Source organism: Sceloporus occidentalis, unplaced genomic scaffold (genome assembly GCF_023333645.1).
Source record: "Sceloporus occidentalis isolate IW3139 unplaced genomic scaffold, rSceOcc1.0.p SCAF_6, whole genome shotgun sequence".
NCBI classification, from domain to species: Eukaryota; Metazoa; Chordata; class Lepidosauria; order Squamata; family Phrynosomatidae; genus Sceloporus; species Sceloporus occidentalis.
The window spans coordinates 52,746,507-52,760,429 of NW_028316986.1; the positions used below are offsets into that span (position 1 = coordinate 52,746,507).

General features: G+C 45.5%; 1 protein-coding gene across 1 annotated transcript in view; it reads left to right on the forward strand.

Moving 5' to 3' along the window:
- The first annotated feature begins 395 nt into the window (after positions 1–395).
- The window catches only part of NFKBIE (NFKB inhibitor epsilon), a 29,725-nt gene continuing 16,197 nt past the window's right edge, over positions 396–13,923 (forward strand). Inside the window, exon 1 of the mRNA XM_089529623.1 lies at positions 396–756. Coding sequence (XP_089385749.1) covers positions 467–756 — 290 coding nt within the window. The 5' untranslated portion in view covers positions 396–466. The remainder of the gene's footprint in view (positions 757–13,923) is intronic.

Consider the following 13,923-nt stretch of genomic DNA (forward strand, 5'->3'; position numbering starts at 1 on the left):
CTTGAGGCCTCTTCTAACTCTGTGCTTATATGGTTCCCTATGGGCCAGGATTCTCCCACGATTCCCAATGGGCAAGAGTACTATTACTTGTCGTAGTACATCTGGAGAAACCAAATCGGTGGCTTCAGAGTGGCAGCAGGGGCAGCGCTCTGCCTCCTCCTCCTAGCAGCCTCTGGCCAGCAGGGGGCGCCTGTGTCCGCCTGGGGCTCCCGGTGGAGGCGGGGCTGGGCTGGGCGCGGGGCGGGGCCTGGGCAGCAGCAGCAGCAGCAGCAGCATCACCTGCCCGGCTGGCTGGCTGGCTGGCTCCCTGGGTGGCTTGCTGTTGCTTCCTTTGGGGAGGAGCAGCTGGAGCCGGGCCTGCAGGCGCTGGGCTGCGCTGGGTCTTGCTCCCGCGGGCCTTTCCTGCTCTGGGTCTTGGGAGGCTGGGAAGGAGGCTCCCCGCCTGGGCTCCAGCTGCAGCTGCGCCATGGCCAAGGCTGGGGGGAAGCAGGGGCCCTTGGCGGAGGAGGGCCAGTGCGACTCTGGGCTGGGCTCCCTCCGCTCCCTGCAGCAGGCTCCCCTGGGGGAAGGGGGCAACGAGGAGAGGCTGGACTCCAGCTACGCCTCTTGGCCGGGCCTCGAGAAGGAGAGCCCCGGCCCCAAAAGGGAGGAAGGAGGAGAAGCAGAGGCAGCAGCAGCAGCAGCAGCAGGAGAAGCAGAAGCGAGGGTCCAGCTGCTGCTGGAGACTCTGGCCTTCATCTCGGAAGAAGGAGACACGTGAGTGGTGGCCCCTTCCCTTCTGCTCAGGAGGGGCTCTCAGCAGCAGCAGTGCCTCCGTCCGCCTTCCCTGCCCTGGCTCAGTGCTAGGGAATCCTGGGGATTGGCGTTAAGAGTCAAAGCGGTGCCAAAGCGGGTTCTTTCTCCAGTGTGGATGCAGCCACTGTGTGTGTGTTTAAGTGTCATGTAGCTGAGGTCTGGAATGGCTCTTGCAAGGCGGGCAGAGTCTCATGGGATCCCCGCTGTCTGTCTCTCTCTCTCTCTCCCAGCCGACCCAAACCCTCCTTTTGCCTCCTGCACACTTTCCAGAGCTTTATGAGAACATCTGGGACTTTGTGTGTGTGTGAAAGTGTAATGTAGTTGGAGAAAGAGCGGAGTAGTTTGAGTGTCGGACGATGACTCTGGAGGCCAGGATTCAATGCCCAGCTGGGCCATGAAACCCACTGGGTGACCTTGGGCAAGTCACACTCTCTCAGCCTCAGGGGCAGGCAAGGGCAAACCTCCTCTGAACTAATCATGCCAGGAAAACCTGAGGGTTGTCACAAGTCGGAAACAACTCAAAGGCACACAACAACAGCAAAAATGTAAAGTCAAAGGCCTTCATGGCTGGCATCCATAGTTTCTTATGGGTTTTTTGGACTATGTGACCATGTTCTAGAAGAGTTTGTACCTGATGTTTCCCCAGCAACTTCTAGAAGATGCCAGCCACAGATGCTGGCAAAACATCAGGAATAAACTCTTCTAGAACATGGTCACATAGCCCAAAAAACCCATAAAAAACTATAGCAAAAATGTAGTTGGGAGGAAGGCAGAATATTGTGACATCCCTGCTCTTTCTCTGTCCCCCCAACTTAAACCTTTCTTTTGTCTCCTGCACACTTTCCAGAGCTTTCTGGCTCTATGTGTGCGCACATCTTTAAGTGCAACTTAGCTGGAGTCTGGAATGGCTGTTGGGAGGAAGGCAGAATATGATGAAATCCCTGCTCTTTCTCTGCCCACCCAAGTTCCCATTCATCTACATAGTTCTAGGATTAGTGCAAATTTTGTTCTTTTGTCGGAATTGTTTGCATATTTGTTCAGATGCTGCATAGTTCAGGAGATATAACCTTCCTTGCAGCTTGGTGCAGCTATCATCACCCCTTTTCATTTGCACAACAGTCCTGTGGAGTAGGCCAGAGAAGGAGGTACAGGGGGTCAGGGAGAATTGGAAACATTGTCTGAATCCTGCTGGCTCCTTGACATATCCACAGTCTTTCCAAAAGCAGTAGATTTGTGTTGCAGTTTGTAAGGCTTTCTGCGCATGGGGATGCAAAACTGTTTCCCCCTTCCATGCCTGTGTTTCTACATCAAAATACTTTTCACCTCCTCCTCGGCAAAAGTGAAATTGGGGAATCCCACGTAGTGATGCATAACCTTTCTAAACGGTCTGTGCTTTTTATAGCCTCTTTTGTGAGGTCTAAGGAGTGGGGCTGAGTCTGGTGAATGAGGGTGAAAAGATGACATGGGAATCCCGCCTGACTCCTGCTTCTGTGATGTGGTGCGGCTGAGTTTCCCTCAGGGCCTCCTTCTGAGGCATCTGTTCCAAGTTAATGTGTGTGGTTTTGTTGCTTGTGGCTTTCAGTTAACTCTTTTTCCATGGCCTGTAGCAGGTCAAATGTGACCTTGTCTCATTGGAGGGGGCGTGGGGCTTCTTCTCATGGAGGAACCAGAAGCCGTTCCATGAGTAGTCAGCAGGCTCTTGCTTCCCCTTTACTGCCACCTTGCTGGTAAGCCTGGAGTCCCCTTTGGTCCTCCATTGGGACTTCTAATTCTTAAAGTGTCATTCACATGTCGGTTTTTTTTATCATGATGATGCAAATAATCTCACTCACATTCTGGGTTTGTTATTCACACTGTGGAGCATCAGTCCACATCAGTTTGCATCTCTTGTTCACACATGCAAGCACTCAAATAAAGATGGAGCCAACGGTGCAAATACATTCAGGACACCTTTTTTTTTTTTTGATGTGCAGTATTTTATCCCGAGTCTATTCATGTCTATTCACATTGGTTATTCACACTTCCAACGATGCAGGGGAAATCAATACCAATTATCCTGGATTTATTTATTTATTTATTTATCTATCTATTTATTTATATTTATTTATTCTTCTTCAGGCTAGGCCTGATGGAGCTGGGCCTGACTTTCAGTCCCTCCGAAGCAGGACAATAGCAGATGGCAAGGATTAAGTGGGGGTTTTGGCAGCCCCCTCCCCAATTTAATGGAGTGCGCTCAAGATGTGTGTGAACAATGGAGATTTAACCTGGATTCATCCTGGATTATTTTCACAGTGTGAATAACCCCTTGGTCAATTTGCCAACAGTCAGGAATTTTAGAGCTGAAGTCCAATCATCTTGAGGGCCTTTGTGGCCTCTTCCAGTTCAGTGATTCTATGACCAAAGGTTGGGAGCCATGGATATAGACCAACCTTTCCCAACTTGTTGCCAAAGCATGCTGGATGGGGTGTGATGAGAATCCAGGACATCTGGAGGATGCTGGATTGGAGATGTTTGTTGGTGCCTCTAGCAGAATTCAGACATAGGCATGTTAGTCTAGTACAGGGGTAGGCAACCTTTTTGAGCCGGGGGCCGGGTTGCTGTCCCTCAGACAACTGGGGGGCCGAAGCCGGGGGGTGGAGCTTCCACCCTCTGGGGGCGGGGCCGCATGCCAGGGGTGGAGCTTCCACCCTCCAGGGCCGGAGCTGCATGCCAGGGGCGGAGCTTCCACCCTCTGGGGGCCAGGCCTCCTCCTCTTTCCCGGCCCCTGAGGGGGCCCAGGCCCTGTCAGAGGCTGGGAAATCCGGCGGGGGCCGCCAGCGCTGGAGGCCTCCCCCCCTTTCCCAGCCCCTGATGGGGCCCCAGGTCCCGTCAGAGGTCGGCAAAAAAGCCGTCAGGGGCCGTCAGCGCTGGAGGCCTTCCCCTCTTTGCCGGTCCTTTTGCCATCACTGGGGCCCTCCAAGCGCAGGAGGGCCCCAGCCTCCCAGAGGGCTGCTGCCGCCGCCAGAGCCCTCTTGGAGGGTCCCAGTGATGGCAACGGGCCTCCCAGAGGGCCGCTGCCACCGCCAGAGCCCTCTTGGAGGGTCCCAGTGACGGCAACGGGCCTCCCAGAGGGCCGCTGCCACCGCCAGAGCCCTCTTGGAAGGCCCCAGTGATGGAATCGGGCCTCCCAGAGGCCGCCGCCAATGGCAGCGAAGTCTCGCACGACCTTTCTTGTGATTGCGCAAGACTTTGCCTCTAGGCCACTGCCATTTTGTTTTTCAAAATGGCAGCAAAGTCTTGCGCGACCACGGGGAAGGTCATGCGAGACTTTGCTGCCATTTTGAGAAATAAAATGGTGGCGCCCGGGAGCGGCGAAAAGCCGCAATCGGCGGCAGCAAGGGCAGGCAGGGGCCGGCCGAAAGGCCTCCACGGGCCACATCCGGCCCGTGGGCCGGAGGTTGCTGACCCCGGTCTAGTAAATCAGTATGAAAGGGGATCTTGAAGCACCTTTGAGACAAACTGAAAGAAAGAAGCTGGTAGCATGAGCTTTTGTAGACTTGAGCCAACTAGGTTCTAGTATACAAAAGCTCATGCTACTAGTTTCTTTCTTTCAGTCTCAAAGGTGCTTCAATATCCTTTTGCATACTGCCTATAGCAGTAACTGATGCACTGTCAGGATTCTGCATCTTGTTCTCCCTAACATGGTGTCTTTTATTTGGAAGAGGAAGAGGAGCAGTTGTTGCTGCTTCTACAACTGCAACTCCTCCTCCTCTTCCTCTAATTTCTATCCCACCTTTTCCCAGGTCCTCTGACTCCATGCAGTGGTCCAGTGCCTACAGCACTTCCTAGAGCCATGCACAAACCTCCCAATGTCTTTCTCATCTCCTGTTGTATGGTTTACATGACGCTGCAAGTCTGCATGTAATTTCAAGAACATTCTACTACTCAAACTTTCCACTTATTTTGTTCTCATTCTATGGAAAGGAGCAACCGCTGCCCTTCTGTCCTTGGACTGAGGGCATTCTGTGTAGCAGAGTTGGGATTCTTTTATTAGCTGTTTCTCAGCAGCCTCCACTGGGCAATATCACTTCCTTGTAACAATGCTTATGATGACACAACAGAGGTTTGTGGCTTTACATTTCTGCTTCCTGTTTTTAAAAAGCGGCCATGGGAGGGCTGCAGCTGGTTGCAAAGTGGATCACTTCTCCCCTCCAACATTTTCCAATCACTGTAAAAAAGCCATGCTCGCTGGAAGCTTCTGGGAGTTATTGTCCAAAAATGTATTTTAGCTAAGCTCTGAAAAGGATGTTGGTATGTTAGACCAAAACAGAGACATGGGGCTGTTTCATACGTATATATGACATCAAGGGATTATGTTCCTGTATGAACTGTCCATCACAGATAGAAATTTCCTATGCTTCCAGTATAAATTACTTCTCTTATTTCATATTATTTTGTGTTGTTTAATATATGTTTGACCCACCTGTTAGTATTGTCATAGAATCACAAATAGAAATGCAGTTACTATGAAATACATTAAAATATGCAAAAGCACTGTGAACGGCAGGAGTAAGAAATAATTGCAATAAAATAATAGCATCTGATGTGGTACAGTATCATTAAAACTAATCAAATAGTTCAGCATCAGAGTACTTAACAACAGTAGAATGATGTTGATCAAGAAATAAGTAGATCTTCAGAAGCTGCATCTGCACAGCAGAAATAATGCAGTTTGACAATACTTTAACTGTAGTTTGTTGTGGCATCAGAGCTCTCTGACAGAGAAGACTAAATAGTTCACAAAAGTGCAAATCCCAGGATTTGATAGCATTGAGCCATGTAAACACTATCCTGTTGTTGTTGTTTTAACCTACTGAAGTGTACATCTTGCCTTTCACACAGTTGTTTAGAAACTGCAGAAGAAGTTTATACGTCCTTTTTAGAGTTTTGATCAATTATGTTTTGGGACTACAATTCTCACAGTCCACCAGCTTGCATGTCCAAGGCTATTCTGGGAGTTGTAGTCCCCCAAAGTCAACTTTCTAAGCTCTGAGTCAAAGGTGGGGACCATGGAGCCTTACCAATGTAGTTGAAATGCAACTCCCATCAGTTCTAGCCAGCATCAGTAGCACTACTAGGGGGGTGCAACCCACACTGGATGACACCCCAAAAGAAGAGTGATGCCTAGTTGGGCTCTCCCAACTTGCTGCAGTGGCGCAAGCCTCCTCATGAGGAAACCTGCCGCCACAGCAAAGGAGACAGCTCCTTTGGCCACAGCTGTCACCCGGCAGCCCCTCACACACTGGGTGACACCAGAGGTGGAGATGCCACTGGCCAGTATAGCTATCCTTTAACCATTCCTTATGTTGGCTGGGAGATTCTGGGAATCTGTAGTGAAAACCAACTTGTTTAAGCTCAGGGTTTTACAAATGTTTTATACAGTTCTCCACACAGTTTTTCAGGCTCTTTCCTTTGGTTCTGCACTTATGTTTTCTCTCCAGTCACACATCTCTTTCTTCTTCCACTTGATGCCTGTCCAAATGTTCTGATTCTACAAGATTTTTTTCTTCTGGGGGGAAAATCTTCACTTCTTCTGAGGGTAAAAAAACTAAGGCAATTATAGTATTGTGAACTTATGTGTGTAATTGGTAATATATAGTGCGCCCACACCATACGCACTATACACAGCATCAAACATACGTTGAAGCTGCGCGAAAGTGAAACAAATGGCGCACATGCACTGCATGCCCCCCATTGTTTGCATTGTTTCCGGAATGGATCCCCCACATAAGGGAAGGTCCCACAGTATTCTTCTGAATCTTAGTATTATTGAAGAGTAAATCTTAGAAGGGATTTCTGGACACAGATAACCTAGTTGCCTTGGAGGTGAAGTTATAGCTGAGGGAGAGGGAGTGTGTGGCCCACTAGATGTTTTTGAACTCTGAGATATGAGTTGAAAATTTTTTCCATTTCTGTGGAAAAGTTTCCACACCATATATGTGGAAACCTCTGTGTGTGTGTGTGTGTGTGTGTGTGTGTGTGCAGGGGGGAGTCTATAGTTATCTGGACCATTGTATTGCAATCAGTCTTGTTAGATGGACTAAATATAAGAAATGAAGTTGGTTATTCTTCTAAGGAAAGCATAGAAAAAAACAGAGAGGGGAACAGCCATGAACACACTGCTAATCTTGTTTCTCTTTCACAACATTTCTTCATAACTGCAAATAGTGGGGACAAATGTGCTAAGTCTCCTGTGCCCACAGACTCACATACATCTTGCAGTGAAATGAAATCTTTAAATGGTATGGAATCAGTTTTTCCTCAGCTTGAAAGGGAACCAATAAATAGTGCAGAATGAGTGAGTGAAGCCACTACAATTGAATCTCAACAAAAGAAAATTAATCTCCTTTACAATATATCATGTACAGCTCACTCGATTTGGAGGGCTGCATGCTGCTTAGAAAACCTACTGACCTAGAGCTTAGAAAATCTACTTTTTGTACTACCACTCTCAGAATCCCTCAGTTCACAATACTATAGCTGCCAGCTAAGGGATTCTGGGGGTTTTACTCCCAAGAAGTAATTTTCCAAGCTGTTTCCTGACCTCCATATTTCAGTTGTAACCCATCCCTGTGGATGTCAGTGTTCAACTAACTGCATACACTTCTGAAGTGCTAAAACTAAAATGGGTGGACAACTTGTAGCTGTCAGTGTGTTGCATACTCCTCCTTTAAATTATAAATCTAGGCTCTTCAGAAATAAGATTTTATTGTATGGAAAGGGGGTTGGCTCCAATCATGTAGCACAAAACCTGGCTGTTTTGGATAGGGCTAACCATCTGTTAGCAAGTTAAGTGAGGATCTTCCGAACTTCTGGTGAAGTATCTATAAGACGACAGACAGTCGGTTACATAACATCGGTGGAAAGATGACAATGAAGACAAAAAAGGGAAGGTCAATGAGTTGACCTTTAGGCAGATTAAGACAGCTACTTTGGGTGACTGATTTTAGGTGTTATGGAAACATAGCAAATTGTTATATGTGTGTGCGTGTGTGCGCAGTTTTCTCACAGGGATAGGTGCTGGTGGAATTTTCTCCCTTGGGTTCCTGTGGATCTAGGTCTGGTTGGGGAGAGGGTTTGGAAGAAGATCACAGTGGCCTCTTGCTCCAACCACTGGGGAAGGAGATTGTTCTGGTGAGCAAATCTAATCTTCTGCCTGAAGAATGGATTCAGGAGGCCATTTGAGTGTGTCTGCCATTTGGCTTTGCTTCACACAAAAGAGCTGACTTTGTAGCCCTCCTTCTTTGAAGCCTGGGATTCCCCACTTCTCCCTGCCTCAGAGTAAGATGTAGTGAGAGAATGATGTGGAAACTGTTGTAGCTATTTTGGTAGTGCAAAATACACATGTGGTCTCCAGAGGGAAGCAGGGGTGTCAGGGAAGCCTAAACTCAGTTATGTGGTTAGTGCTATGTACTCTCCTGACTGATGGGAAGTCATGTGTTGGTGACGTCTAGACTTGAGGCTTTTTGAATAGGCATGGGAGGGTCAGTGAGTTTATTTAAATGTTCTCTTGCAGGAGCTTTTACTTTTCTTGTGGTGGTTCCTGTAGGTGAACAATAATTAAGACTACTTAAATTGATCATTCCCAGCTTGGCTTCTTCTTGATGTCTTGGACTACAGTTCTCATCAACCTTATCAAAAATGCCTGTGCTGGTAGGGTAGTGGAAGATGGAGTCCAGTGCATCTAAAGACAGCCAGGTTAATTTAAAATTTCCTAAACTGTCTGAAGCATGTGACTTCGCAGTGATACTTAACAGTCAAACTTTAAGTCTTGAGGAAAGGAGGGAAATGGTTTTGTGCAGAACTACAGCCTTTCATTCATAGATCAGATCAGACCATTAAAAATATTTTAAATGAACTTGCATGGTGTCCCAGAATAATTGGGCAGCACAATTTCTGAAGAGAAAATGTGGTGTAGTGGTTTGAGTGTTGGACTCGGTATTTCTGTAACTACCTTTTCTAAGCAGAACCTCTGCCTGTCTCCTTAATCGTTATTTTTGTTGCATGCTTTCAAATTGTTTCCAACATATGGTGAACTGAAGGCTACCCCATCATGGGGTTTTCTTTGTGAGATTTGTTTGGGTGTGTTTGTGTTTGCCTTCCTCCGAGACTGAGACAGTATGATTTGCCCAAGATCACCCAGCGGGTTTCCAGTGCTGAGCAGGGATTCAAATTCTGGTCTCCAGAGTCATAATATAATGTTCAAATCAGTACACTAAAAAAGCAACTTAAAGCTGTGTTCATGACTGAGGCCCGTTACAGACCGCCTAAAAGCGGCGGTCTTCCGGCGTTGCTGGTTGCTCTGCGAGGGAGCCGCAGCAGCCAAACCGCGCCGCTCCCGCGTGGAGCAAAAAAGAAGCCCCAAAATGGCGCTTTTCCCCGCGGTGCGGTTATGACGCCGCAAGGCGCCAATCGCACACTCGCGACGTCATAAGCGCCGTGCGACATGTGGACGCTATGCGTCCGACACGTAATAATGGTGGCGCCTGTGTGTATAGGGCACCGCCATTATTACGCCCCCATCACGTGATAGGGGTGAGGCCGGTGCGGACGCTAGGTCCCCGGCCAACCCCTATCACGTGATGGGGACGCCTCAAGAGCCCGTGTGTAACGGGCCTGAGATTATTTTTTATCTTCAGAGAATGTATGTGGCTTTTGTAGCACATCTCCAAATTTGTTGCAATTTGTATCCTGGAAAGATTTGTAGTGCAGACATTGGATTGTTATGGCAGTCTTCCAATGGAGAAAATGCTGAAATGTTGTAGTATGTGCATGCTGTGAATAAGCAGCTAGAAGCCATCACATGATCACTGGTAGTTTAGCATGAAAGAGACAGAACAGAGGCTTGGATGACCCGTCTCATGCATTCAAAACATGGATAAAAGAACTGTCTTAATCCATGGTAGTTAGCCATGTCTTTGGCAGCCATATGAAGGGATTGTTGGCCCAGTCAAATTTGCCCCCAATTCATCATCCTCAGTAATTGTGAGTGAATGACCAGCCCCCAAGGACTTATTCATCTGAATAAGATATCTAGAATTTTCTGCCAGAAGGTTTTAGTGCCTCCACAAAGTACAAATACAAGGATTACTTAGGATGAAGCTATGTTGATTATATCATGTTCAAAGTGATATACTGTACTTGTGTAGTATACAAGAGACCCCACATGTATGCTGCATGTTTGTTCTTGTTACCCATCCTTATTACTTTTGACTTACCTTTGTTTTTACTCTCTATGCTATAAATAACTTTTTCTCTCAAATTACTGGTAGGCCACTCTCTATTTGTACAATAGCGGGGTGGTGTGCAAACAAATACAGTTAAACAAATAAACTGTAGTTTAAAAAAAATAAAATTTCCAAAATGTCTGATAGACATGAAAAAGGAGCAAAAAAACAAACAGTAAAAAAGAACAAATTCACTAGTCAAAAGGCCTTTGCAAACAAAAAGGGTTTGGGTTGGTGCTGAACTGACTGCAGTCCTGGCACCTTTAGTGAGGATATTTTGTGACTGCAACTTCCCAAGAGAAATGCTCCTCTTGTTGACACGGATTGTGTTTCAGCATTTTGAAAAACTGAGCTTTCGGCACGACAAATCCTCACATTTCCTCAGCCAGTTTGCCCACTGGCTATGTTGGCTAAAGAATTTGGAGAGGAGCAACCAAACAGTGACTTTCACAAGCTCTAAATTTACCCAAGTAACTTAGAGAAAAGTCTCCCTGATAACCCTAATTTATGGGCAGGCTGATATAAAGAAAGGTGTTCTTCTGTATCTCTATCCCTATGTGCATATGCTTACACTTGCCAGGAGGCTTTTCATATGCATGTGTACATGTACACTGAGCTGTGCAGCATGATCCTTCCCACTCAGTGCACAGAGAGGCATGTGAAACTCCTTCTAGCATTTCTTGCACAGTTATGACTATGTAGGATGCTGAGCATTCATAATACCCACTATAATTTGGGTGTACCTTCTCTGATTGAAGGGGGAGTGAAATGAAAAATTGCCAGTATGTTCTTGTTATATGAGTAGATGTGAAAACAGAAGAGCTCTTAAGAAAATCCTCCTGACATTTTGCAAGAGGATGTCAAAAGCCCTATTGTGTCAGGGTTCACTGAACAGTTTGACAAGATTTCCCAAGGGTTAATGTGTTGGAATTTAAAATCTTGAATCTTCACTTTTCTGTTCCATTGTGTGTGCATAAGAATAGCCTTTGAGCATAACATTGTGAATTTTTTCTGTCATTTGGAAGGCTCTTCTAAGCACACAGCTTTTATCATTAAGCAGACAGTAACTTAATAACCACAAGGCAGAGATCTTCCTAACTATTGTGGTTTAAAAACAAACAAAATGCGTATGTTTTCTAAATTTCTAAATTCACTTTTGGTGGTGTACAACCTGGACTGTTTCATTAAATGCAGTGACAAATAATACATGTAGTTCGGTTCTGTCATCACTGATACATAAAAGCTGAGCCAGTAAGCATGTTTGATGTGAGTTCACTCAGTGAAGTGGGATGGTAGATTAAGATGGTCTGAGCCTGGAAATTTACAGTACCTGAGGTACCTCTGAATGGTCTTGTTGTTTCTGGCACATGTGGCTGGAATTCTTGTCAAAGCTCTAATCTCACTATGGAATGTGGAGATGAAATTGGTTATGGTTATTTTTTACAAGTGTCTTCTCCAGAACTGTAGTGCCCTGCCAGTTCCCTGGTTACCTAGGCATCTGAAAGCTATGAAATGTGCAGGATAACCAGAACAGATGGAACTAAGCACAAGCCAGAACATATTATTATGCCTACCTTTTGACTGTGTTGGTAACCAGGTGGATGTACATCCCTGCTTTATTCGCCACCCAGCAGAGTTTTTTTGGGCACAAAAGTGATTCAGTTTCAGGGATAGGGAATTGCAGTGGAATCTTTGGAGATCTAGCATGATGAATTTGCAAGACACTTGGAGATACAGTTTACCTTTGATTTAATGTTATCTCCAATGATGTTGTTGCTTTGGAGGTGTCCATAGCTTGCTTTAGTGTGTATCTGCATGTGTGTAATATCCTGCCTTTCTCCCAGAAGAGAGAGGACTTAGTCCAGTTGTGCAGGATCAGTTTAAGTTGATGCCAATACAGTATTTTATAGGGATTTTCTGAAACAGTTCTATTCTAGATCTTTGCCAATCTAGGATGTTTTCAACTAACATCAGTTCTGTAGGAGATGTACTGGGTGCTTATCCACTTCCTTGTACAGTTCAAGATGTTGTTGCTTACCACTGAAGCCCTAAACAGTGAGAGACCAGTGTTCTTCCTTTTTTGAACCTGCATGTGTGTGAAATATTCAGGGAAAATTATTCTTCAAGTACCCCAGTAACAAGAGAGAAAACCTCTTCTGTTGTGATACCCCGTCTGTGGGATACTCTCCCCATAGAGGTGGGTTGGGAAAAATTTGAATGTTATTGAACTGCAACTGAATGTTGTTGGACATTCCTGACCATTTGCTATAATGACATTCCTGACATTCCTGACCATTAGCTATACTGGCAAAGCTGATGCAAGTTGGAGCCCAGTAACATCTGGAGAGATACAAAAGGTTTACTGCTGCCATAGATGTATGACTGGTACTGATACAGTACTGTATTCTTTTTCATTGCTAGGTGTTCATCTGTTTTAAGATGGATTTTTTGGTTAGTCTGTTGTACTATTTTGACAGTTCCTCTGTTGTTTAAATATGGGAATTTTTAAAATTGTTCTTTCGTATGCTATTTCTGATCATATTCACTGTATCCTACTGTGGTATCTGCTGCAAGGATATAGGGCATTTTCAAAAATGGGATGATGCTAAAACACATTTAGGTGATAATGCCTTTGTACCTGCTTAGCCATTCAGATACCTGTTCTCCAAAATGATCCACATCTGCTCCCTTCTTAATATCAGATTTGCTACCAAAGTTAATTGTTTAGTGTGGGAAGAAAAGTATTCAAAACGATGGAAAAGCTGATGAACTAAAATAGGAAGGGGTGTAGAATTGTCTTCATTCTGAGAGGGGGTTATTTGATAAGAAGGTATTGTAAAGGTTACTGCTGGCTACTTTTTCTTTGTAGAATAGATTGGGGAGTTTAAGTAAGCAGCGCAGAGCAAGCATGGAATTCCCCTTTTATTTTCCTGGAGAGGAACTTGTTGATAGCATGAATTAACTGTTTCCTTCTGTGGCCTTTATTTTCCATCTTTTCACAGCTCATGTGGGACTAGCAGCTTTATTACCTGTTTTTCTAACCTCACACTTTGGGGAAAGGGAGGAGAGAATAATTGATGGTGCATGGGTAGTGCGATTTTTCTCTGTTCATTCAGCTGGGTGATGTGTGTAATGGTAATCTCACATATTCTTGAAGCCAGGGGTAGGAATTGTGCAGTCCTTCAGCTATTATTGGACTGTATGTCCCATTAGCCCTAGCCAGTATAACCAATGTTGAGAAAAGTTGAGAGATGCAGTTCAACAATAGTGATCAAGATGCATGAAAGGCATAGTGTGAGGCATCTTCTTAATTACGATTGAAATAGAATAAGAGTAGGAACTATTAGGCCCCTGGCCCCATGGCTCCCTGTGCAGCTCCCACCAATTGTTGGAAAAAACATGGGCTTCGGAGTGGAGAATAATGCCCCCAGATAAGGGCCTAAAATTCTCAATTTTAAAGAAAATTTTCAAATTATTTCAGTTTCAATACTAAATCAATAATAACAACAAAATGTTCAGACAGGTTTAGGATATGAGTTAACAGGAAAACACATATAAGGCACGCTTACTAGACAATTCTATTAGGGTAGTTATCTGGATGGCATTGTACTATTAGGATGAACACAAAAGTTCACTGAGGAAGCATCTAATTCTTCATTTTGGGGGCAATTTCAGGGATTCTGGCCCATTTGGGGGCCCAGAGTAGTTTTCCCCACCCCAAAACTGGAAATGACCATATAGTCACTTTTGTTTTTGGAAAAATGGGTGAGTACATGCCCTCAGGGGCATGGGTAGTGGAAAACAGGGTGGGTACAGCCCCTTGAGCCTTCACCAATGCCTCCCCCAAGCTGAAGCAGGGTAA